At 48.4% G+C, this 25,927-nt stretch overlaps 6 protein-coding genes; 2 read left to right on the top strand and 4 right to left on the bottom strand.

Annotated features, from left to right (window-relative positions):
- Positions 1 to 4,594: 4,594 nt before the first annotated feature.
- FFUJ_08944 (uncharacterized protein) lies at positions 4,595 to 5,693 on the bottom strand (the record flags this gene model as incomplete). XM_023580299.1 has 3 exons in its annotated part: positions 4,595 to 5,028; positions 5,074 to 5,514; positions 5,603 to 5,693. 3 exons carry the CDS (start codon positions 5,691 to 5,693, stop codon positions 4,595 to 4,597), a joined length of 966 nt encoding a protein of 321 aa, XP_023433100.1.
- A 561-nt stretch (positions 5,694 to 6,254) lies between these two features.
- Positions 6,255 to 7,442, bottom strand: FFUJ_08945 (uncharacterized protein; the record flags this gene model as incomplete). The annotated part of the gene is made up of 1 exon (XM_023580298.1): positions 6,255 to 7,442. One exon carries the CDS (start codon positions 7,440 to 7,442, stop codon positions 6,255 to 6,257), a length of 1,188 nt encoding a protein of 395 aa, XP_023433099.1.
- Positions 7,443 to 8,264: 822 nt separating this feature from the next.
- On the bottom strand, positions 8,265 to 13,389 carry FFUJ_08946 (probable YBT1-Vacuolar, `full-size` ABC protein transporting bile acids; the record flags this gene model as incomplete). XM_023580297.1 has 2 exons in its annotated part: positions 8,265 to 13,251; positions 13,322 to 13,389. 2 exons carry the CDS (start codon positions 13,387 to 13,389, stop codon positions 8,265 to 8,267), a joined length of 5,055 nt encoding a protein of 1,684 aa, XP_023433098.1.
- Positions 13,390 to 18,055: 4,666 nt separating this feature from the next.
- On the bottom strand, positions 18,056 to 19,666 carry FFUJ_08947 (probable endoplasmic reticulum insertion protein SEC61; the record flags this gene model as incomplete). XM_023580296.1 has 3 exons in its annotated part: positions 18,056 to 18,131; positions 18,180 to 19,524; positions 19,657 to 19,666. 3 exons carry the CDS (start codon positions 19,664 to 19,666, stop codon positions 18,056 to 18,058), a joined length of 1,431 nt encoding a protein of 476 aa, XP_023433933.1.
- A 566-nt stretch (positions 19,667 to 20,232) lies between these two features.
- Positions 20,233 to 21,633, top strand: FFUJ_08948 (related to tRNA isopentenyltransferase; the record flags this gene model as incomplete). XM_023580295.1 has 2 exons in its annotated part: positions 20,233 to 20,301; positions 20,347 to 21,633. 2 exons carry the CDS (start codon positions 20,233 to 20,235, stop codon positions 21,631 to 21,633), a joined length of 1,356 nt encoding a protein of 451 aa, XP_023433097.1.
- Positions 21,634 to 23,617: 1,984 nt separating this feature from the next.
- Positions 23,618 to 25,890, top strand: FFUJ_08949 (uncharacterized protein; the record flags this gene model as incomplete). XM_023580293.1 has 4 exons in its annotated part: positions 23,618 to 23,746; positions 23,802 to 24,104; positions 24,152 to 24,625; positions 24,670 to 25,890. 4 exons carry the CDS (start codon positions 23,618 to 23,620, stop codon positions 25,888 to 25,890), a joined length of 2,127 nt encoding a protein of 708 aa, XP_023433096.1.
- Between the last annotated feature and the right edge of the window lie 37 nt (positions 25,891 to 25,927).

The following is a 25,927-nucleotide window of genomic DNA, read 5'->3' as shown; positions in this document are numbered from 1 at the left end:
TCAATGTGGCTGACGGCTGCAGTAAATGGATACACCAAAAAGTTACGGCCAAGACCAGGCGCAAGGACGCGGCGAGGACCTGAATAAACACACAATTTGAATGGTCGGAAGTACGGGAGTGGAGTTGAAGCGTCGATGAGAGTTTGTCTATTCCTCAGTTGGGTAGCATCGGTAGGGCACGGTACCTGCATCAGGGGTAAGGTCCTTGCTGAGGTGGGCTCTCTGGGTGAAGTTGTGCAGAGACGAAGCTTTTCATAGACGTGCGTTGTGCAGATATGCCGAGTCAATTGGATCATTCCTCTGTGCACACTAATGCAAGGTACGCGCCAATGAAAATAGTGGGTTCATTTTAGGGGACGACAAGTAAACGGCCCCCAAGACGGAGCGGCAAAAGGGTGCTGTGCCCTCCATAATTTGACTCCTTATTGGCCGCCATTCCTGACGTTAGCTCTTCCTGCCAAAATAGGCAACCGAGAAACGGTCCGGTCTTACCCTATCGAACCGTTGTCTGACGAGGAGGGAAGGCGTCACCAGATAGCTTCAGCTGGCGCCACACTTCTTTTTGACCATCTCGATTCTAGTTTTACATGACGTTATCAAATCATGTTGCTCTACTCAATACCGAGATTGATATTGGTCAAGTCATGTCGAATCAGACCGGACGACCCTGTTTGTCAAGGTTACAGCAACCAATACGACATGACGCACTTGATGGTCGGAAGCACTTGTCATGATGGATGCTGATCATCAGACCCGCAACATGACAGCCGGAAGACTCAGCCAGAAACTGAAGCTCCCGGGCCATCGGTTTATCATCCCGCAAGATTTCGAGCTGGCCCAATGACTGCACAATGACTGGTAACAGGCAATTGACGTCTCCAACATGCCCCTGCTATTAGTCCTAGCGTTCTTCAAGTCCCGAATCCTGTCCTCTCGATGTGAATATCTAAAACTTTTACCGAAAGGAAACGCATGAGCAATGCGAAGATCAAACATATGGCACGTGTTCCCGCCCTTCCCTCGGTTACAAATAGCAAATCCACAGCTTCAGGAGATTTTTGTCCCTTCAGTCACATATGTCGACCTCGCACCTTCGAACAGCCCTGATACTGTACTACATTTGACGTCATGTCTTCGGCTGACGAAGGGTGCCGGTACGCATGACTGTCGCCGAAAACCTCTGCCGTCAGTCCAGTCTTGGGAGGCCAGTATTAACTCAAGCTTCAGCAAGGTCATCCAGTACTCCATTATAAGAGCAAGGGTAGAATGGGGTCCCTTCAATTACCGGACAAATCTATTTCCAATGGATTTCACTTTGGGCGCACTTAAAGGGTTTCCTATCGGTTCTCAGCACTGTCCCTAGAGAAGTTGCGATATCTTTCTCGATGCTGGCAATTTTTGGTTGCATTTGTTGAATGTTAAGTGGCACAGCCAATTGACTCTTCCCTTGATCCACAATTGGTTTCGAGAATTCGAGAAACACGACCCATGGCTTTGGATCGTTACTTCTTTTCGTTATTCAGTTATGAAATTAGAACAATTGCATCTTCAATTCCCATCAAGATGCTGATTTATGCTAGTCAGCCTCGCCAGTCGCATTGTTGATCCTGACTCATCCTTCTTCAACAATCTCGTCAGATCTGTTGGATCCACGTTCCGACAACTCCCATGTCGACAATTGCAGGGGGGGATCCAAAAAGGGGAACGCGATGACATTCTCTGCGGAATCTTTGGATCCTTAGCTCTTTTCAAAGAATCTTTTCACAAAGCAAGCTACAATTTTCGAGGTCAGGTTTATATCGTCATAAACTCTGTCTTTCGTTTCAGAAATAAGTCTCCGATATCGTCGGTAGCATCAATCATGACACGGGTTTCCTGAATTGTACTCGTACCTGCATCAAAGGATCCAGCGAAGGATCGTACCACAGCAATGCCACCACGCCACGGCATGTCTCGTTGGCATGAAAGACTTGCATGTTCGGGATTTGCTGCGAAGGTGTGTATGCTGAGACCCTGTTCCTGCAGTAGTTCAATCCATCGTCATCTGGTGGGCCACAACACGGCTTACTGTGTGATGTTTTCTCTTGACCCCTTTTCTCGTGGTTCTCTTGTGCGAAACACTTGCGATCGACGCTTGTTCAAGCAAAATCAGCCTGACATTGGGGCCACAGGTCGGTCGCGCCTTGGCAACTTTAGCGTCTACCAGATTATTCCGACTTGGCTAACAATGAATAGTGTATTGAACGGAAGCAGAATGAAACTATCCAGAGACTATCGGCTTCAGCGATGAACGGTCCTACGGCCACCGCCATCTAACCATAACAAAGCCTCAACGATTGTGGCTGTAATACGAAAAGTCTCGACCTGACTACAGTAAGCATGAAGCATTGACACACACAACATCCTTTGATGGATGACAGGAAAATGATGCTTCAGAGACATCTTTTCTTTTGCCGGATCCGAGCCTTTTCCCGGGCGCGTCCGGAGTGACATAAAAGATCCGACATGATAGATCAGAAAACACAAGATGCATGTCGAATTGTTTTCATCGTCAATTGATACTTACCAGTTTTGGCACCGCTACCCCTGACTTAGACCCCTGGAGGTGCATCTGGGGCATGATACCTTGCAGGATCAGCATGACAGAGCCAACCACCGTCGAGCCACGTCTCCGCCAGGCGGCCACATGCCATTGGGTCCACCAATGTTGGAGTTTTACCTCACCCGATCAAGTCTAGGGGGTCAATCGCCCTAAACTCCTTTTTCTTTGAGCTCTGGTCAAGGCAGTTGTATTCCTGAAGCTGAGAGCATGCACCCTGCCCACTGAATTGTGCTTGCATAAATGCCGGAATATCATGAGAGCTTATGGTTGGTGGATTTGCGTTCGACAACAACACCACGAAGTAGCTTGAGGATTCCTGATGAACAAAACCAATTGCACCACGAATCAACCATTGCTATTTAGTCGTCTTACCTCATCACCAGAGACTTTTGCTCTCATACTCCCAGTTTCTGAGGTCAGAAAGCACAGACAAGAATGAGCACCGTTCGACGAACCCTACTGTCGATCGAGTTTGGCCGACCCAAGGCCGCAGTCACACTGACTTATCAATCCTCTGACCAAATCCGAAAAGTCCAGCCGGCATCCTGCATGGCGAATCACGAATCCTACCAATGGCGGCAAAGTTCATACTGGAGACGATATGCATATGCATCCATGGCGGGGATGGCAGCGCGTCGAGCGCGTTTGCTGACCACTTGATTTCAGTCCTCACCATCTGTTGCAGAGTTGGCATGCACCGCTCAGGAGATATCTCCCTTCAGAGCATCCCTAGATCCTAAGAATAACTTGTCCAGACATGGCATGACAATGATACGAATTCTCAGACGCTGTTTGTAACATGCCAAGCTTGGCGGCTCATGCTAGCTAACAGGTATGGGGCTCTCAGCATCATGCCCTTCAGCTGCACCGCTTTGAAGGACAGCTGAAGCCCCGGCTGAGCACATTTACGCAAGACGCGCTGAAACGTGAGTCGCTCCCCTGTTTGGTCAACATGCGCCAAACAAGGGTTGTGGGACGGACCAGACTAACAAACTGGGGGCGTCTAAGATCTTTGACGTCGTCTATCATGGCATCTCAGGGGATTCACTATTGACTCAACCGCAGTCTCAATCTGGCTTAACCAGCATCACCAGTGGACCCTTGGACCCGGGGTCGCTTCTCTCCGGCCTCAATTGAACTGTGACCCCGTTTAGTCGATCATCAACTCCATGAGTCGAGTCACGTCAATTCAAGCGGTCGATTTAAGAAAGGGGACAAGTTTATTTACTAACAACAAGCTATGACATATTAGTCGACGCCCGCGACTTTTGGAAGAATCTCAGAATCTCTCCCTTGCATAAGCTACGACACCGCCCACGACCACCAAGCTATCTACCAAGCTATTGAGCATGTCACCGCGATGTTGAGTCCGGTGATCTGGATGTCACGATCCATGCCGATCTACAGAAACTTTACTATAACGGCACAAGGTTGAGCGGGTTACCTGATGCCACAATGCGCTGCATATTGTCTAAATTGGGAGATGTGTCTGTGCTGGAAAGACATGTGGGATTGAGACTGCAACATGCTTTGACTATTCAACTCAGTGTTACCGCTGTCAGTAAGTTTGTACAGACCATTATCGAGGCGTGTCTGAACTTTGGGTTACCAATATCATGGTGCTTGTCAAATGCCATGAGACTTGGGTCTCATACATGCCAGTCAAAGGGTCTCGCCAGCATTGGATATGTACTACGTAAGACCCGGTCCGTGGATCACGATCTGAGTTGTACGATGTGACCATGGTGCAACGGCACGGTAAGCGAGCCGTGCTATGTCGATGCCTTGACGGCCGCAGAGGACTCGGCATAGATCAAGGTTAGCTATCGTGCCACTTGTGGGGTCAACTTTGGCAGACTGGGAGTCGCCGTGGTGTATGGGCATCATTTACTGATATGGGAGGTTTAGAGTTCATCATGATCTGGAAATGATGCGACAAACATTTTCAGGAGTCACCTCGCCTTAGAGAGATTCGCCCGATGCCTATGCAGCTCAAAGATCTCTCATCACCTCCTCCACCGCCCTGGCTGCCATTCTCTTCCTCTGTTCCTCTCCCATCCCCTCGCCAGCTTCCCTCACAGCTTGGAGTTTTCTCATCATCTTCTCGATCTTTGCGATCTCATCCTCATCCAGGTCCTCTAGCCCAATTCCCCCAGAAGCACCCTCCTTGCTGGTCTCTGCCTTGCTGGATTCTGAGGGTTCATCAACATCCTGGCTGGACTCCCATATGGCGCGTCGTAGACCTTCAAAGTCTGATTTGTCGAAGCCGAATCCCATCTTTTGAGGATCTAACTCTTTGTCGTCCTCATCGGCCTTGGCTGAGCTCGTTTCAAAGTCACCAAACTCGGAATCCGATAGTGGTGCTTCGAGTTGAGACCAGTCATTTGCTTCGAGGGCTTCTTTTACTCGCGCAACTCCTGTTTTTTCTTGCCCTTGTTAGTAACTTGCTGTGAGCGACAGATTCAACATACCGCCAAATTCGTTTCGACCAGTGTCGCCTTTTCCCCCAAGAGACACAAACTCCAATCCGGCCTCGGCGCAGATCTCATCCCATTCCTCTTCGTTGCCATCTCCTCCCACGCCGATAGCTAGTCCTACGCCATCCCACTCCCATCCCCCCAGTCCCTTCTTCAGGACTTTGCCGATGTGCTCTACTAGTTCCTTTGCCGGGTGATCCTTGGACGATGAAATCGGACCTGCGGTGAAGACTACCACTACACCCCCTAGCACGGCGAGCACTTCGGCGGCTTCGGGAGAGAGAAATGACTCTGACCATTCAGAAGGTGAGGCGATTAGGTCAAGCCAGATGGGAACTGTAGTGGAATAGTATGGTGTTTTGAGGGCGAGGCTATGAGTTGTGCCTGCGATGCCGAGGGAAGGATCTGGTGATTCTGGGGCTGATCCTGTGAGGTCTGCGACGTGTTAGTGAATGTTGTCGTGAATTGTGCTAGTGTGTATTTCGTAGATGACCACCGGGACATCTCAACAAAGTAAACTCACCTTTCACCAACTTTGACAAAACTGCTGTCTCATCCTCAAGAGCAACAGCCAGTATTCTTCTTGAGCTGGAACTCATCTCGGCTTCAGTCATCGTGGCGGCTGTATATGCAAGCCTTTATTCTTTTTCTGTAAAATGAAATGCGATGAATGCCGAAAGAGAGAGTGACGGCAGTATAAGTCTAGTACTTGATGAATGAGATTGGTAAGGGATGTGTAGATGATGAGTGAGCGACATTGGTGGGGTGGAGGGGCTGATAAGATAAGAGAGTAGTTACCCTAGACCATTGCTCAAAATATTGACGTCGCCAGTACATATCTAATTATCAGATGGGGGAATCAATTTGCTCTTGAGCGTTTAGCTCTTGTATATCATGAGATTATTAGGCCCTCTGTTATCATCAGGGTTCCTTTTAACCTAGTGATGTCGTTTGTGTGGTGGTCTAATTCACAATATGAGAAGTTCATTTCAATACTGCACAACAAACACAGAACGACAGCTCAAACACAAACGACTAACATTTTGAGTTGGGAATAACTATCATGAATCATAAATAAAAATCAATGCAAGGAAATGCAATCTTGATACGCCAACGCTTCCATGCAAACCCAGGAGCGAGCTCAATCTAATGCCCCAACACCAACCCAAACACCATCAAATACAAGGCGAATGTCGTCCACTCCCCTCTCCATCTCCTCCCCATCCAAACGTTCGTTGCAATACCTCCAATCCCGCTCTCATCCCCCTTGCGGAATCTTCAGCCCCGGGCGCCACACACTCGTCCACGATATCATCACGGCTCAAGCGTCCTCGTCGCCTCGTCTGAATTGCCTGCTCAATGGGCCGTCGCCAGAGTCTGAACCACTGATCTTCACTCATACATGCATACCGGAGCGTTCCCTGTCTGTCAGGACGACTTAGCGACCACTCCACGAATACCGTCTCGTACCACCTTGTCCGCAGCGACACCCACGGCCAAGTGAATATCCACAGCAGCGTAAGATAAAAGAGAAGAACAATCCATCGCGTGAGGCGCCATCGATTGGTTAGGCAGCGGTTGTATATCTCAACGCGTGCATTCGTCGTAGGAAACGTAATGTTGACTTCCCCACGATATCCCGTCCCCCGCACCAGACTCTCCAGTCTAGACCCCACGAGGGCGAAATCCCAGCCCGTCAAGCGCCGCTCTAGAACAAACACCTTTAGACCGGCTCTGCTCGCACAGTATCGATAGCACCATTGCGCAACACCCGGCGTGCCCTCCTCGGGCGGTCCGCTACCTCCAAATCCCGGTGCGCGTGTCATAGTCGCAGTCCCGCGGCGCACCTTGTCGAAATTGTTTACGGCGCGTATGCGTCTCCACGAACGACGAGTTGCCATCTCTTGATACAGCAGGGGCGTGAGTTCAATGTGGATGTCAAAGTCGATCCCATCCTTGCTGGACTTGCGGTCTAGACCCTGGATGCGGACGTATGGTCTTGGTGGTTCCTTGGCGAGCTCTGAGATGTGCTGCTCGAGAAATTCAGGATCTGTATCAAGACGCTTGTCGAGATAGTAGACTACCTTGTCGTTGGAAGTCCCCTTGAAGGGATGCAGACCAAGGGAGGATGAGCTTGTGGGCAGCAGGTCAAACGGATTCGCGTGAGGTCCCTCATTGTCGACTACAGTGTAACTCGGAGGCGGATCATCCTCTGAGCGGTCCGTATAAGGCGTTGCATTCTGCTGTTGTCGCTGATCCTCAGGGTAATGATGCATCGGCATCTGCGAAGTAGACGTTTGCCCACTCGTCACGCTCTCCGAGTCCAAGTGCGGAGGAGTCTGCGACGTTCGCTGCGATGCCATTCTAGGCGATATCCCAACAGCGAAGAGATTTAACCGCCCTTGACGGGTTGATGAAGAACGATATATATAAAAAGTCGGAGATGCTGGTCAAGTTCTAGATCCTGATGGAGTGATGAGCACGTGCCCAATTTGACCTCGCCACAGCGGTACACGTAAGTATTGGCTGTGAAGCACTGCTAAAAAGTCGGCGGTAGAAAAATGAGGGGGGAAGAAAAAAAGACAGTAGGCAAGAGGGGGGCATACGAGCAAGCGAATGAAACTATCTTATAAGACAAGAGCTAGAGTTGATGCTATGTTGTCAAGTCGTCAAGGCCAACGAACCCAGTGACCAAGATACGTACCTTGCCCTTGTCAGTGAAGCTGGTGCTGCCTGAGAGGTATGCATGCCCTGTATTGAGTGAGCAGGGGTAATGCAGTTATTGAAACATTTATATGAACGGACACATAATCTACACTGTATGCACATTAATAGCTGACGTCGTATTAAACTATTCACGTATCGGTTCATGCAATCTCGACGCCGAATTGCGGAGAAGATCTCATCCACTTTCTGGACCCACTTTGGCATTGACGATGGCTTCACTTGATGACACTGGATTACGACTACAACAATATCATGATGCGTTTAGACTCACGCCACACAATATTTTTAGACATCAGCACCAGTCAATGCTCACAACTCATAATTATAGGCATACGCCTTCTATACTTTTATTCAAGTCCACGGCTCATGCCACAAATATACATGTACTGAATCCCGGAACCCGTTCTCTCATACTTTTAATCCTCCTCTTCTATACGCGGTAGTCTCTCTTTCTCCTCCTATGGATCAACATCCACCAAGCGTCCAGAATCCCACTTCTTCTTCGCCGCCTTGAGGAGAACATCCAGCTCACCACTCATCTCACACATGCTGCGGAATGTACCATCCTTGTTGTTGATGAGTTCCCATGGGTGAGCATACTCCACCACCTCGCCCTTGTCGAGAACCAGCACCTTGTCGTAATCTACAATGGTCGCTAGTCGATGGGCAATTGTGATGACGGTGCCTGTGAGCTCGCGGATTGTTTCTTGAATCTTTGAGTCGGTGGCGTAGTCGATGGAGGCTGTGGCTTCGTCCATGACTAACACTGTGGGAGACTTGAGCATGGCTCGAGCAAGACACAGAAGCTGGCGCTGTCCTTGGGACAAGTTCGAGCCTGATGCCGCGACTGGTGATTGAAGATTCAAGAAAATGTTCTTGTTGGTCTTGGCAGTTGGTGAGTTTGGCGAGCCAGGGGTTTGTGTAGGCGTAGGTGGTGATGTTAGAGGCTCATCGGGACCAATGAGCTGTACTCGTCGAAGCGCCGCAAAGATCTGATCATCTGTGTATTGATCGAATGGATCCAGGTTGCTTCGAATTGTACCATGGAACAACGTAGGATCCTGAGGCACAATGGTGATGTTCTCTCGGAGATCTTGCAGACCAATGCTGCCAATCTCAAGTCCGTCGATAAGAATCTTGCCCTTGTCTGCCTCTAGCGCTCGGAAAATCGCCAGGGCCAGAGAACTCTTGCCTGCACCTGTTCTTCCAACGATGCCAACCTTTTCTTGCGGCTCAATCTTGAGTGTAATGTTCTGCAAGACAGGGTTGAGCTCCTTTCGGTAACTTGTTGTGTAGTCCACAAACTCGACCGACCCCTTACGAGGCCAGTCTGCTGGAGGTCTGCTGTTCTCAATGACAGCCTCCGCCTCTTGCTCGACATCGAGATACTCCTTGATTCGTTCCATAGAGTTCATGTTTTGCTCGTTAATGGCATAAAGGCGGACAAGCCACAACACACTCTCAGTAAAGCTCAAGGCATAGCTCAGGGAAATACCCGCAGCTCCTGCATCCGTCTTACCAAGGTTAAGGATAAGGAACATGCCGGCAAAGAAGGCCACCAAGTCTCCCACAAGATCAGCCCTAAAGGCCAGCCATCTATTGCATGCCCACAGGTAAATGAAGGGTCGACTCTGAGTGTTGATCTTCTCCAGATTGTCCCGGATGAATCGTCGCTCGTCACCATACGCTCGAATGGTTGTCATACCACTCAATGTCTCTCCAAATTGCTGGAACAGGGGACTGCGCTGAACTGCCTCAAGACGCTTCAGATCACGAGAAGCTCGGAGGTAGAAAGAGGCGATGAGGTAGAACAGAAGAGCAATACCAGTAGCGGCGTACAAGAATTTGGGTGTGATGTACGCAATGAGGCCAACCGTCATCATTAGAGAAATGCCACAGCTAATCACTCCAATTGCCACGGGTGCAATTTCTTGATCAACCGCCTCCAGATCTTTGCTGAATCGGTTCATCAATTGGCCTAGTGGCGTGACATCAAAGAACTTGAACTTGGCTCGCGTGACAGAGGCTATCAACCGATCGTGAATGCCCTTCGATGCCGTCAAGGAACCCAGGAAGATCCAGAGATCTCTGAAGAGAGCTGCCAGGGCACCAGCAATTCCAATAGCAGCGAGAACGGTCAAGTAGTACATAGCATTGACCCCATGCGGGTGGTCTTGCGTAGAAAAGGACCCATCGAGAGGCTTCAGGTCTTCCGCAGAGCCAAGTCGGACAACATTGGCAAAGTCGACAGCGTTGAATTTTGTAGAAGAGTACATAGCCGGCATGACCTTTGACTCTGCTGTACCATGGACGTATTGGTTCGCCCATACACGTACCCAGAGGTTGGTGGCCAATCCGGAGACCTGCTGAGAAATAAAGACGAAGAGAGCAACAATCCAGAACCACCAAGGGCCCATGGACTGAAGGTACAGCTTGAGAACGGGCCACTTGACTGACCCAGTAGCCTTGGTTTCTTCCATGGCATCCTTCTTGGGTTTGTTCTGTGCGTCCTTCTTAGAGCTATCAACACCATCGAGAGCATCTCCTTGGCCATTAACAGTGGTTTCGTCATCGCCGACGCTTGAGGGAACACGAGAAGGAATGCGCGAGGGGTTGGCTGAGCCGGGGTGAGACTTTTGAATCTCCTCGCCAAGCTTGCCGGAAGCAATAACCTCAGCTGAAGGACCTTGGATATCAACTCGGCCATTCTCAAGAAGGACCACATAATCGGAAGAAGGAACACAAAGCGTCGTGTTGTGTGTGACGAGGACACAAGTACGGTTTCTCATGAGGGGTCCACGAATGCAGTTGCTAAAGATCCATTGCGCGGTGTGCGAGTCAACAGCGCTGAGACAGTCGTCAAGTAGCAGATGAGCAGAGTTGGAGTAGAGGGCACGAGCAAGAGAAATACGTTGCTTCTGTCCACCAGAAAGTGTGATACCCTTCTCTCCGACCAGTGTTTCGTCGCCGTGGTCGAGAATCTGGAGATCGCGTTCAAGTGCACAAGCCACAATGACATTGCGGTATCGTTGCTCGTCAAATGGCGCAGAGAAGAGAATATTTTCGCGGACGTTTGCATTAACCAACCAAGCGGATTGCGCGACGTAGGCGATCGTGTTGGCGAGACCAGTCTCAGGATCAGGATGAACGTCTTCTCGGCTGCGGCCACCAGGACAGTAAACGCCTCCTTCTAGCAATGTCATTTCACCAAGAAGACCCATCAACATGGATGTCTTTCCAGAACCTGTAGGGCCTGCAATGATGTTCAGTTTACCGATCTTGAAATCAATGTCCAGATCCATGAGTCGGAAAGCACGGGCACTGTCCTCAGCAACAGTGTCTTTGCTACCCCAAGTGAGAGTGGCGTTGCTGAAACCAATTCGCCTGACACCCTCGTCATCCACATTATCCAAGCCAAGCTGAATGTACTTGTCGGTCTCCTCCTCCTGGAGGAAGTCCTCCACACGATCGATGGAAACCTTGGTTTCCTGGACGTGGGCGAACATGTCACCAAACTGGTCCAGCGGGACACGGAGGAGCATGAAGAGTGACATAGCTGTAAAGGCGATTGATGGCTTCAGGGGCTTTTTCTCGACGACTGTGTAAACAAGGAACGAGAAGAAGGTAATGAGGACGGGCACGGAGTTCCAAATAGCTACAGCCAGTGCCCAGACCATGAACCTCGAACGCAAAGCCTTGAGTTCCAGTTGACGCTTCTCGTCAATGATACGGCCAAATCGCTGTTCCCAGGCAAAGTACTTGATGATGCGAATGTTTTGCAGGACCTCATTGGTTACATTAGTACGCTTGTCGGTGGCTGCAAGAATTCTCTTCGAAGTGATGGTGAAACCCCGAGCAAGACCGTAGTTGACAGGCAGGAGAAGGACCATGACGATGATACCAGGGATGGCACTAAGGCCCATGACCTGCCAGAGAAGTACGACAGCAATGACCAGCTGCGTAGGAGCGGAAGCACACAGAAAGTGTAGGTACGCAGTGACTTCGGAGATCTTGAAACTGTCGATAGACATGAGGTTGATGATGGTACCCAGATTGGCCTGCTCGTCACCAGAATCGTCTTTCTTGTCGTCCTTGATGCTCTCGTTGGCAGATTCAGCATCGTTGGGAGAAGCTTTCTTATCGTCCTTCTTCATGCTCAAGGCCCGCTTAATCTTTCCAACAAACCCATTCTGTGTCTCGTCTTCCTTTGGAGGGCTAACTTTATCTTCAAGCAGCACCTTGTCCTTGCCCGTGGAAGCCTTGCGGCGAAGTGCTTTGGCATAAATATCGCCGATAATAAGAGCTCGGACACGGATACAGATCTTTCGACCAATCCAGAGAGCTTGGTTATCGGCGTATGAACGTATTAAATCGACTACAGGAAGGCCAATGACATAAAGCCAGATGACATTGATCGGTAGTTGTGTATCGATTTTCTTCTCCAATCCTGCATTATAGTCTTCCACGAATTCGAGAATCACTTTCAGAAGAAGGGTTGGCGCAAACGTAAAGAGGCCGGCGAGGACGGCGAGGGCGCATTGAATCAGCAAGTCCCGTTTGAAGTACTTGAGCAGATGCACCGCAAGAGAACCAGTTCGTTTCATCTGGCGGTAATCAGCAATAACAGCAGCGGCCTTGTCCTTTGGCAACAAGTTCCAGACATGCTCCATTTCCATTGGAGCCTTCCAGCCCTTGTAGACAATCGCATCAACCCAGCCAAACACAGCCAGAGAAAACAGACTGGCCAATGGTTCGCGCGAGGGTTCAATTCCGTCCTCCCATTCCAAGCGTACTGTTTTGTTGCCCTTTCTAGTGGTCATTGCCATTAAGAAAAGGAGTGTAATAAGTGCAAACTCCACAATCGTCGTGATCTTGTCCGTTCGGCTGATGTCATCTTGGAGGAAGGCGGATCGAAAAAGAAAGATTGAAAGAACCCAGTTGAAGCCGTAGAGAAAAGCCGTATGGTTCCAGAGATGAGGACCACGCCGTTTCAGAGCACCAAGCACCAGACGCAGAGTCGAGAGGATAAAAACGTAGATCCAAATCAGTAGACCAGTAATAGCTGCAGGGCGGCTGTGACGTCCCTTGCTGCCTTCAATTAGCTGAAGAATGTTCACAGCAATGAGACCAGCGATGGCAAGTTCCTCGACGACCTGCGAAACCAATTGTCCAGTAGGTGTGTCGGCCTGGACTATAGAACCACGAGTAGTGGTCTTGACAAGGGCCAATCGACCACCGTTAATCTCAAGCCCATCATCGTCGTCAGAATCGTCAACCTGCTCGGGAGGAAGATCGGTATGGCTGTGGCGTCGGTCCTCGCTTGCAAGCTGTTGATACCTAGCTTTGGACTTGGACCAGGAGCTTAGCAGGCGGGAAATGCCTGTCCAGGCCAAAAGCGCAACGGAAACGAACAGGGCGATCAGAGGCAGTAGAATCTGCAGGTAGCTAGAGTAGTACAAGAAAAACGGTCAGCAAGCTTTTCACAGCGCAGGGGTCAAGACAAGGGAGCACAAACTCTACTCGGAAGCAGACGCTAAAGTCATCAATCTCCCATATAGTTCCATTGCACTGCGCAAACCCCATGGTTTCAGAGATATGCTCGTGTCGAGCTCACTGGTGTGGGGGACTGCCGCAGAGGCGGAAAGCAAGGATTCGAGATGTCGCGACAATGAATTGACGGGATTGTGCGTCAAAAGAGTTCTCAGATAACGGGCTCGGGCAGGTGATTATCAAGACCCAAGGTGGGTTGCACGCGTGCGTCGGACCGGTAGCGGTGGCTGCGGCGCCGGAGGTCTCGAGGCAGTCAAGGTATTGTGCAGTCTTGTCGGGGCTTTGTCGCAATAATCCCGGTCAAGCGTTACTTGCAAGCACCATTGATAGAGCGTGGCGTGGCGTGACGTGAGCGATTGTAGAACCTGGATGGTCGACAGGAATTGCAATCTCAAGACCGCAGTTGCGCTTCTTTGCGATCGCAACTTTTGAGTCGTTCAGCGCTCAATCGAACCGTATGATGATGCCGAGGTCGCAGATTTCGTGCTGATCATCGATCAGATGCCGTCAGAGTTTGTATGCGAACTCTGAACACTCTCCGACGAATGACGTCTTTGTAGAGAGCGTGAAAGGACCAAAAGAATACTCTGCAATAAACTAAAAAATGAAAGAATATCGGTACCGATGCCAATAGAAGTATTAGATGAAGAATGCAGTCGAAACAAAAAAAGTTTTGACCGTGACTTGCAGGAACTAAGAAAAGAGGAGGAAGAGACGAAGAGTGCGGCGGCCGTTGAAGAGAAGAACCAAACCGAACCGAACGAACGGGGAAGACTAGGCCAGGCCCAAACAACACAAGTCCGAGATACGTTATGGATTCACACGCACGCAAGACAAGACAGGACAAGACTTTACTCTTGTTGGATGCACCGGGGGGAGAGGAAAGTGGAGGGCATGTGTCGGTGTCCAGGGAGTGAAATGCAAGCTATGAAGCTTTAGTGGGGCAGCGATGGCCTAGGCTAGGTACAGTTCAGTAGGTGAGGTAACGATGGCTGCGATGCGATGCGATGCGATCCCTACAGATGATGAATGCAATGTTGCCCTGCTCTGCAACTTTGCGGAAGCCTTGGATTTAGTGGCATCGGGTTATTCCTTGACTATTTCTTCGTACAGAATTAACTCTGGGAAAACCTCTAGCCTCAACGATCCATCCTTTGGACCCATTTACCCACTACAAATTTCTCACAAGTCGTCATGACAAACATTAGCAATTAATGATGCGAGCAATCTGTATGTTACCCCAGTTCTATACCTACCTATACTGTATGACGGGGCTGCGGGGACAATCATCGTCTACTCCGTTTCAAGCAGGTGTCAGATTCTCAAATCAACACAATCAATTGAATGTCAATTGAATGCTACAAATGTTTGCACATTCAAATACTACTGATTGATAGCGAACAATCCTTGTAAAAGGTCACAAGGATATCGACGTTGAGCCAAAACTCAGACATGTCTAGACAAGGTATTCTGACCACACAGACCCAGTTAGCGTTCAGACTTGAAGATACCTAACCGACCGCTACAAAAGTGCCCTTTACATCAGGTAACCCGCTCCGACAGCCTTATCTAACAGGTATCAGTCGTGACGTTATGAGACATTGCCTCGGAATTAATACCGACAGACTGTAAAATGATGGACTGACTCGAATAAATAAAGGGCGAGGTTAAAGGGTCAAGGAGTGGTAAACATTGTAAGTTCACGCGTAGGGAGGTGCAGTATTGAATCAGTAGAATGCCAGTAGTCAAGACTAATTTCCACGCACGTACCTGTATGGTAGACTCGGTGATATTGGGTCGTGATCGTTGACAATTGAAGTTTAATTGAAAGAGCCTGATTAATACCCAATTGATTGCATTGACTGTCATCAAACATTGGACGAGAATTCTTTGTCTAGACACCAGCGGGCTATGGAGTATCCCCATTCAAGGCTCGTGATTATTCTTTCATCTACCCAGATAGATTATAGCAGACAAAGATCACCCATAAAGGTCAAACATATTCTTCCTTGTTTGATCAATAATTACCATTGCATCCTAACCATATCATGCAATTCACGACAAACGTTCCAGTCAATCACCATCACAGACTACCCTAGAAAGAACCATCTCCACAACAACACCACATGAGCTGAAGTCTTGCGTCTCTGTGGACAGGGATCATGTCTTCAACAGCTTACATGCCACCCTGTGGTCTGAGCGCACCCATCACAATTGTGTCTGTAGCTCTACGGAGGTTCGTCTCAAAAGTCTTTGCCGGCAAGCAGGGATCAGCAACCACCCTTATAAACTTAAATAGGGTATCCCTACTGATTTTATTAGCTATCTTCTATAAGTGATTTCTATACTATTCTTTTCCTCTTAACCTTATAAAGAAGATACTATATATAAAAATAGATATTATAACTTAGGCTTTAGTGGTAACGTTAAAAGCGCCTTATAGAGGAGTAAAAACTACACCTTAAATCTACCTTCTAACTGATATCTCTAAATATATAATTAATAAAATATATTTTTATATAATTAAGAGAGGCTTTAAGCCTAATAAATATCCCCTTAAGCTTATTAACGTTTAGCTTAAAGATAGAGCTTAATCTAGGCAGCCTTTAAAGTAAATTAAGGAAAATTAAGGCCTAATTATCGCTAAAATTAATATAAATTAATTTAGCAGGGAAAAAACACTTACTAATATCTCTAGTAAGCTTAGCAGTTAAGGTATTAAAATCTTAGCTATAACTATTACTAGAATCCTTAAATTAGCAGGATATAAGAAAATAAAGCTAATAAGAAAGCCTAGACTAACTGTAGCAATAAAGAAAAAGCGCCTAAAATGGTATATTACTTATAAAGATTAAACCCTTAAAGATTAGAAAGCTATAATTTGGTTAGATAAGACTTCTATAGTGCTTCTTTATTGCTGCAGCGGCTATTGCATTTAGAGGCAGCCTAAAGAGCGATTTCTCTATAGCTATATTTATAAGAGATAGAAAGGCTTTAGTAAGTTTATATTTTAGGCCTACTTTTTATATAATAAAAAGGGTCCCTATTATTACTAGTCTTTAGAGACCTTAAAAGAAAAGAAGGCTACTAAAGAAGTAATATAGGCAATAAATAAAGAGTTTAAGCTGGTTATAAAAGAGAAATAGAAGCTTAAAAATAGAATAAAAAGGCTAGGGCTTTATAACCTACCTGGCAAGAAGCCTATATAGTCTTAAAATAAGGCTAATAGTAAGCTAATAAAAGAGGGAAAAGGCAGTATTAACTAGTGGCAATACTATATAAAGATCCTAATTTTAAGATTACTTCTTTTTATAAAGAAATATAAAAAAGAAAGATTAAATATCCTTATATAAGAAGATTAAGCTCCTGCTTATAAATACTATATATAGTAGCTTCTATATAATACTAAAGGAGTTTAGAGACTTCTTTAGTGTTTAAATTTGCCAGATTTAAATACTATTAAGCCTGCCTGGCTATAAATAAAGAGAATAATAATAAAAAAAGGCGCCTTAAAGAATAAAAAGGAAGTTATTTATAAGTAAGAGGCTACATAAAATGACCTTTTGCAGGAGTAGATCTAGGTATAAATAGAGAGAATTCCTATATATATTTAAAAAATTATAGCTTTAAAAGGTAGGAATAAATATAAAGAAGGCAGGGGTAAATAGGTATAAAATTTAAGATTTATAGGTATCTAGTCTTTTGCCCCACTTAGTGTGATTTTAGCGCCAGCAAAGACTTTTAAGACGAACCTCCGTACCATATGCAGGATATACGGCTCATCCAATCGCTTATAACTTTGTTTCTCACCTGCCAACCGTCAAAAACGCCATTGAGGCTCTATATATACCGTGCTATCATCGCAATCTTTGCAACAATCACATTGTCGAGCAACACAACCTTGGTACAACAAGACATGTGTCGTGCATTCAGCCTCAACACATGCAAACCGTCGGGTTGATCACAATCCCCTCTTTCGTGATTCGCTATCCCTCACCGCCGGCTAATATACTCGTTCCTTATCGTTACTCCAGGTCCCTGGGGAGAAACGGTTCCCCCACGTTCTAATGCCGTGAAGCGGTTACATTCAACGTCTTTGACCAATCGAAGTCTGATGACCTTGCAGTTGAGCTGGGTGTGTTCCTGTTGGACCGTGACGCGAGGGCCTCACTTCTGCAGGACCGGTGAGACCTGCAGTGCTGAGACAATCCGTGAACAAGACTCTGGTGTAGATACTGTTTACTCCATGGTTGTGTACCTATAACGGTGCACAGTAGGGTTACAGTCATCTCTTATTCATTCCTAGGTAAACTACCCTGCAGACAGTCAAGCGAAATCGGACGTTGCACAATTGGCATTAAATATATGTCATTCATAGATCGTTCTTGAGTTACAACGGAGCTCATCCGTACCACACACGTGGCTTTCAGACATGGCGTCCCACTCCAACCAACCCGTCATGACAGCTCTTGAGCTATTTTTGTTAATATTGACACGACAGCCTTTAATGACCGTCCCAATTCCTTCCCAGCCAAGATGACATCACTGCCCCGACTCCTCCGGCTTGTTGAGCAAAAAGAAACAAAAACATGTTAACTATTTTATCTTTTCTTCCTCTTTACTGTTGATACACAAACGCCCGTCTTAGCGGGCCACAACATAAGGCGGAATCAATCGTGCCTTAGTTCGAAATGGCTGTTTAGCCCATAATCATGCCCTTCATACCGGCCATGTCACCCTCCTTGGCAGCGATTTCGAAGTAACCGTAGATGATACTGTAATTTGTTAGTGTTGTGCCTAAGAATTGAAGACGAGAAACTTACGTGACAGCAAGGAGAGTACCGGTACCGGAACCAAGAGCGCCCAAAAGGTCACTGGTGACAGAGAGCGCACCAATGCAGGCACCACCAAAGGCGGCGGCAGTAGGAATGATGCGCTTGAGCTCCTTGTACATGGACTGATCACGGTGACCAGCCATGACGAGACCCTGATCCTTGAGCTGCTTGGCAACATCACGAGGGCTGGAGCCAGATACCTCGATCCATGTCTTGGAGAAGAGAGCACAAGCACCGAGCATGTAGACGATGTAGGCGCTCATGTGGATAGGGTCGAGAAGAGCCTCCTTCATGTTCTGGGGAGGAGACATGTAGTAGACGAGACCAGAGGTAGCGTGGAGCTGAGAAGAACCATCCTTGGCCTCCCAGACACCGAAGAGACGGACAAGGAGATTCTCAGAGAAGCGGGAGTAGAGCATCTGGCTGATAAGGAAGACGTTGGAAGAAAGAGCGGACTGCAGCATGATGGGCATGTTGGAGGTGTAGAACAGGCGGACGGGGTAAGATCCACGAGCACCACGCTGGCGAGAAGACTTGACGGGGATCTCGACGCGGAAACCCTGGAGGTAGATGACAGCGGCGAAGACGGCAATGGTGGCAAGGAGGTTCATGATGTTGGGGAGGTTCTGGCGGTAGAAAGCCTCCTGGAGAGCTCGCTGCTTGTTGGGCCAGGTCATGAGGAGGTGGAAGAGGGCAATGACGGCACCCTCAAACTCGGGACCACGGCCAGTGTTGATGGTGGTGGGAGAGAAAGCCTTCCACATGATGGACTCGCAGATGTTGGTGGCGATGAACAGAGAGATACCGCTGCCAAGACCGTAGCCCTTCTGGAGGAGCTCGTCGAGGAGGATAACAATCATACCGGCAACAACGAGCTGGAGGATCAGGAGGAAGACAATACCAGCACCAAGGTCGGAGGGAGGTCCATAGAGACCGGAGAAGACGTAGACAGTAGCAGTACCGGCGGAGAGGATGAAGGCCAGGAGCTTCTGGGCGGTCTGGTAGAGCTCGCGGTCGGACTTGAGGTCAAGGTTGACGTCGATCATGTGGGTGCCAGCAAGGAGCTGGAAAACCATGCCAGAGGAGATGATGGGGGTGATACCCAATTCCATCAGTGTACCACGGTTACTCGCGATGACCATTCGCAGCCAGTATAGAGGATCCGAGTTGTCGGAGGAGACGATACCGTAGAGAGGCATCTGGCTCATGACCAGGAAGATGAGGAGGGTTAGGGCCGTCCACATGAGCTTCTGGTTGAAGGGGATCTTGGTCTCCGGCTGCTGAACCTCTGGGAGGAACGGCACGAACGGCTTGACCAGATCGAGGAATCGTACTATCGGGCGCAGCCACTGTTAGCTTTTTGTCTGATGATCGCGATACCAATTGGCAATTGCGCGCCATTTCGTGATGTCGCGCGAGCTCAAATGGTTTGAGCTTTCAGCTCCAGACAAGGAGAACAACTTACGGGAACTCATGGTGGGCAACGATACTAAAGGGACAGGACAAGAATTGGACTATTTCATCCAATGAGGGGAAGAAAGAAGGAAAGAAAAGGAAGATGCTGAGCTTGAAGAGCCCAGGCGATTTGAAGGGTCGATGGGAGAATAATTAAAGGAGAGCTGGGGGGGGCGGAGGTTGGCGATCTGGCTTCAATGTGCCCAAATTGTAGATGTGTCCAATATTGGGAGTGGAGAGGCACGTGACCTCCAGGGGCGACTCGAGATGGGAGCTCCAGCTAAGGTTCCATTCCCTGAGCTTCTCCAGGTAAAATGTGCCTATGTTAGCCTATAGGGAGCTTGCTAGCTGTGAACAAAGGGGTTTCAGCCTCTGAGACCAATTGAAGCTAAGCTTCGATCCCCGCCGTAATTTTTCCGTCAAATGACTCCGCTTTGCCTGTTCTGGAACATTTGAGGATTTGACTCAATATTGTTCATTCACAGTGGAAAACCGACAAGGGCAAGTATCGGTATCAATATTTATGGCTTTATTATATTAGATGCTTCGTCGCCTGGGTCCTCTTCTCAGGCGAAATGTTACTACAATGTCTAGAAAACCTTCAGCAGAACCCCTGGTGGTTGTGCTAGGATCAACGGGCACGGGCAAGTCGGATGTAAGTGTGGCTTCACCCATGATAGAATGGCTCTGACGGATATAGTTGGCAGTTGAACTTGCAACTCGGCTGAATGGTGAAATCATCAATGCCGATGCTATGCAGCTGTATAATGGACTGCCAATCATCACCAATAAAATCACCGCTGAAGAACGGCGTGGTATTCCTCATCATCTTCTTGGACATATTTCTTTGGATGAGCAACCATGGGATGTTGATGATTTCAAGAGGGAAGCGACTCGGACAATACGAGAGATTCGTGACCGAGGACGATTGCCCATCCTCGTCGGTGGTTCACAGTATTATGTCGACCCTATACTCTTCAAAGAGGTTATTCTGGATGACATAGACCTGGATATGTCCAAGTCGTTCCCGATTCTTCAAGAGTCAGGCGAAGTTATGCTCCATGAGCTACGAAAGGTTGACCCTGTCATGGCCGATCGATGGCACCCCAAGGATCGTCGCAAGATCCAGCGATCCCTGGAGATTTACCTTCGGAGCGGCAAAAGAGCATCCGAATACTATGCTGAGCAACAAGCTCGAAAAGAAGCAGCACAGCAAGACGCCAACAAGGAGCCCTGGGAGAATCTGCTATTCTGGGTCTACTCGGAACGAGATGTCCTGCGAGATCGTCTCGATAAGCGAGTCGATAAGATGCAGTCGAGTGGACTCATGGATGAAGTCCGAGAACTTTACGAATTTAAGCATAAAAGGGAAGCAGAAGGCCAACGACTCGACATGACAAAGGGGATATGGCAGTCAATTGGATATAAGCAATTCGAGCCATACTTGTCTGCTGTTGAAGAGGGACGAGAGGCTGCGGAGCTCGAGGAATTGAAGAGCGCAGGACTTGAAGAGATGAAGTCGGCAACGAGACGATATGCCGTCTATCAGACTCGCTGGATCAGACTGAAGCAGATTCCGCGGATACGAGAGATTGGCCCAGAAGCTATGAACAACATGTATCTCCTAGACAGTACGGATGTCTCTGCGTATGGACAGAACGTCGTTGAGCCGGCTGTAAAGTTGACAGAGCAGTTCCTCAAAGGAGAAGAACGTCCATTGCCGACTGAGATTTCGTCAATTGCTAATGAAGTTCTGACCCAAGTTGGCAACCCACCACCAAAAGCAACACCATGCAAACGTACATGCGAAGTCTGCCACACGGTGTTAATGACGGAGGAAGCATGGAAACAGCATTTGAAGAGTTCAACTCATCGACGAGTTGTTCGCAAGAAAGCTAGAACGTCTTTGGTACCAGTGGAAAAAGCGCCCGAGGACAAAGACGAAGGAGATTCTGGGCCAGAGCTGGGGTCCATGTTTTCAGAGTGATCAATACAAACAGTCAAACCTGCCATGCCGCAACCCGAGTCCGTTCCATGGAGCCGGTATACAATCACGTCACTTACGACCATGATATGAGAATTATAGTAACGAGTAAAGCTGGCTGCTCAAGGTCGTCGCTCTTGAAACAAGATACCGACACCAGATGCCGTCATCGGATCGACTCGGATGCTAGCCGTTGACCCGTCTAAACGAATAGTAGAGGTATTCTATGTTTCGACAGGCTGTTTGACACATCAAGCCTGCCTTACAAATCGGAGTGACCCTGAAGTCCTAACCGGACTCCGAAGACGTCAAGTAGACAACTGCCGTTGAACGGTTTCATAGGGCTTACCGTGATTATGATGAGTTGGCATTGAATTCACTATACACAGACGATCGATGCGACGTCCTTGCTTAATCTAGGATCATGCCAGTTTGCATAATGGTCAGCTGGCCTAGGATGAAAGGACGATAATAACCCGCCCACCCGAATCAGGCACAAGACCTCTAATGCGGCAGATCATGATAGAAGTCAGTTTTGATGAATTACCACTCTTCAGAGCCTGATAGGTTCACCGGACACTCGGTGATATCACGTCCGTGGGGGCATATCATCAGGACGCGAAACATAGACAAGGATACGAAAACCATATGGGACCGGGCTGTTGCCACAACCCGACGAGTGAGCAACACAGAGAATCACGGAAAGGCTGCGGAGAAGAGCTTATAGGTAGTGAACTGAGCGTTACTGAGCGTTACTGAGCGTTTGGGTTGGAGAGGCTAGGTGGTCTACCTGGTTTAAGTGGCTTAACCTTCCGGAGCATCCGAAGTTTACGAAAATATCTGATCAAGAGTTTTAGACGGTTGTGTATGTACAGTATGAAAGGTCTGACGTAGGGTGCCAAACTACAAACCCTTTGGGATAGTATCGGATCAAGGTTTTAAGTATTTAATGTCCGTCAGTCTGCATACGGTAACAGTTCTGATCCAGATTGAGTCATCGGGCAGGGCTGGTGCTTTGGTCCGTTGCGGCGGACTTGGATGACAAAAGTCCGCCGCTAAGTTATCCAGCGATGGCTCGAGTTCGGGTCCAGGGGGTCCTCATTGGTCAGTTTCAGCTAGAAGATTCGATTTTAGCATATCGACCATGTGAAACTCAAAGGAATGCATCAGCGATTTTCCTGTCAGGCAGCTTTATATCAACCTTGCCCTTTGGATCTCTGCGCCAGGTTTACCGTCTATTTACGGTATGGAGACTCAATAAGGCAACAAAGTATCTGCCTGAACCAATACAGCCCTAAACAAAGGGGTATTTTATTTATATTTATTTTCTTATATCTACTCCGTACTTCCCTGAAACCTACGTCAATTGATGTGATTGAATAAACGGAATACGCGGATTCCGTTATGCGCGTTTAATTATTCAGTCCTTTCATACCATCTTTTATGCAGAGGCAGCATAATCTTCAACAACCACCGAACAATCACAGAGGAAAAACCATAGGCCAGCCCCTGGGCTACCTCCCAGAAGAGACAAGACAAGCAAAGCACCACCTCAGCCAGCCAAACCGGCTCTACGTTATACCGGTAGACTCGGCATCTTACGGTATCGTCAGCTGCCCTGCTTATCGTTTTTTTTTACACCAGGAGTTCCAGAGTGTCTGATCGATCATATCCATTTCACATTCATCACTTTTTTTCTTTCTTTTCCTCCTCTTGCAGTCCTGACAGAGCCTTTGTTCCGTTTGCGTTTCTGTTCTGCTGCCCCTCCCCCTCACTCACCTGACCCCAGTGAAACGGACGGAAGCGGGCTTCTGAAGAACCCCAGCTACCCGCCCGCCTGAGCTGTACGTACTGTACTGTGCTGTACGGTACAGTCTTGAGGTGGAGCTCACGCTGGCGTCATAGGATATTTTACTCAACCTTCAACTCTCAACGACGAGACGAGACTCTATGACTGTTATGTGAGGTTCTGCTCAATTCTGCGGTCATGTCAAACAATATCACTCACGGGCCGGGCTCTGTATCGCACAAGAACCCTCGTGTCTTGGCCTGCGTCTTGTGTCAGCATCGCAAGATCAAATGCGATCGTAACACGCCCTGTTCAAATTGTATCAAGGTGAGCATCTACAGCCGCAGTCTCTTATAAGCTTTAGTCATTAATGCGACTATAGGCAAATGTCACTTGTACTCCAAGCACTCCCGCTCCCGCAAGGAAGCGCCGGAGACCCAATCAAGACCTTCAGGAAAGACTTGCACGATGTGAGCAGCTCCTAAAACAATACGCCGATGGTTCTGTACCGTCTCCTTCTGCTGTTGGTCATTCGCCTGCTACAAATGGGACCGCAGATACGTATCCTGCGACACCCACCAACATCGATGGCCAGTCCAAGTGGAAACCAACTGGCAAGATGGTCAAGGAAGAAGGCGGGGTGCGATTCATGGACAGCTATCTCTGGGCTAATATCCACGATGAGGTGAGTCTACTGACTTGACCTGCTAACATGTACTAATGTCATTCAAGCTCCAAGCGATGAGAGAAATTGTCGACACCGATGATCCAGAAGAAGCCAGTGTCATGGGCTCTGAAGACTTGAGCCCAGATTACAATATCGATCTTCTGATACCAGCCGATACCGCTACTAGATCATGCGAGGAACTCCAGCCTGAGCCAGTTCACATCTTTAGACTCTGGCAGTTATTTGTCGATCGCGTCAATCCGCTGACCAAGATCATCCATGTGCCATCAGTGCAACCATTCGCCTTGGAGATGGCTACCGATATCAACAAGATCCCACTCAACTACCAGGCTCTCTTATTCGCCATTTTTACCATGGCCACAGTATCCCTTACTGAGGCTGAATGTCTCCAGATGCTGGGAACATCTCGGGATGAAGCTCTCCGACGGTACACAATTGGAACCAAAGTGGCACTCACAAAGTTTAACTTTCTCAAAAATTACGACATGGTGGCTCTGCAGGCATTGCTGCTATACTTGGTAAGACAACAATATCCCTGTGTGACTATTGCTGACGATTCCAGTTATCTCTCCAGAACCGATATGATCGACATGCGGCCTGGATTCTCAGTGGAATGGTTGTGCGTATCGCGCAAAAGATGGGCTACCACCGCGACGGCGACTACCTGGGACTAAATGCCTTTGAGACCGAAATGCGACGACGTATGTGGTGGCAGATCATCCTCCAAGATGCCAAGAACGCTCTAGTTTCTGGCTTGAGCCACTCACTTCTCCCAAGCAGCTGGGACACCAAGATGCCGCAAAACGTAAACGACGCCGACCTTTTCCCAGGATCAATCGAGCCCGTTCTACCCCGTGAGGGTCCAACGGAAATGGCCTTCTGTCTAATCGGCTACCAGATCGCCAAGTTTCTGGTCAACGCCGAATCACTCCACGGAACCCCCGGGCTAGAAGCTGCCGTCATGGGGCACGACTTTGAAGGCCAGGATCCTGCCATTCTACCGAGCATCCAACAGTACCGAGATTTGGTGGACAATTTGGAGCAGAATTTGCTGGAGGTCGAAGCTCGTTACATTGATCCAACGGCTGGAAACGTACACATCGCCGCACTCAGCATTCGTCCGATGATCTGCAGCAAGATGAGGGAGATACTAGTCCCCATGAAGGAGCAACCAGAATGGGGAACAGAAATTCTCGACAAGAAGGATAACCTCTTCAAGATTGTCTTGATGAACAATGAGCACAGCACAGATGCTTATGGCGTGATGGACCAAACTGGTTTCCTCTGGTTCCTCAAATTTCATTTCCAGATTGATATCTTTACAGTCATGACCAAGCAGCTCTGCCAACGACCGACTGGGTCTCTCGCCGACCGCGCATGGAACATGGTTCAGAAGATCTACCACTACCACACCGAACTCCTCGACATCTCCCAAAAGACATACTACATCCAAGCCCAAACCGTCCTAAAAGCTTGGAAGAACCGAGAACAAGCCTTCAGAGCAGCTGGCCAGCCCCTCGAGACACCAAACTTTATCTATCGCCTACGAGACGTCGTCAAGAGCGAGAACAGAACCTCAGAACCGTCGCCACAACAACCTGTCGCCCATCCCCCGCAAAACTCACAACAAATGACCGATCTTGATCCGTTTTTGGGTAACTATCTGGATGTGTCAACGCTGAACTGGGATTTATGGGGGAACATGAACCAACCGCCACAGCAGCAGCAGAGTCAGATGCCTGTTTCGTTATTCGGCAATTTCCCAATGGGCAACATGGGTTAGGGTTATGAGGTTGTACTTATGAAAAGTTTGGTGCTGG

Source organism: Fusarium fujikuroi, chromosome FFUJ_chr07 (assembly GCF_900079805.1).
Source record: "Fusarium fujikuroi IMI 58289 draft genome, chromosome FFUJ_chr07".
NCBI lineage: Eukaryota > Fungi > Ascomycota > Sordariomycetes > Hypocreales > Nectriaceae > Fusarium > Fusarium fujikuroi.
The sequence above is the reverse complement of the archived record's forward strand: the minus strand, read 5'-3'. Positions and strand labels throughout refer to the sequence as shown.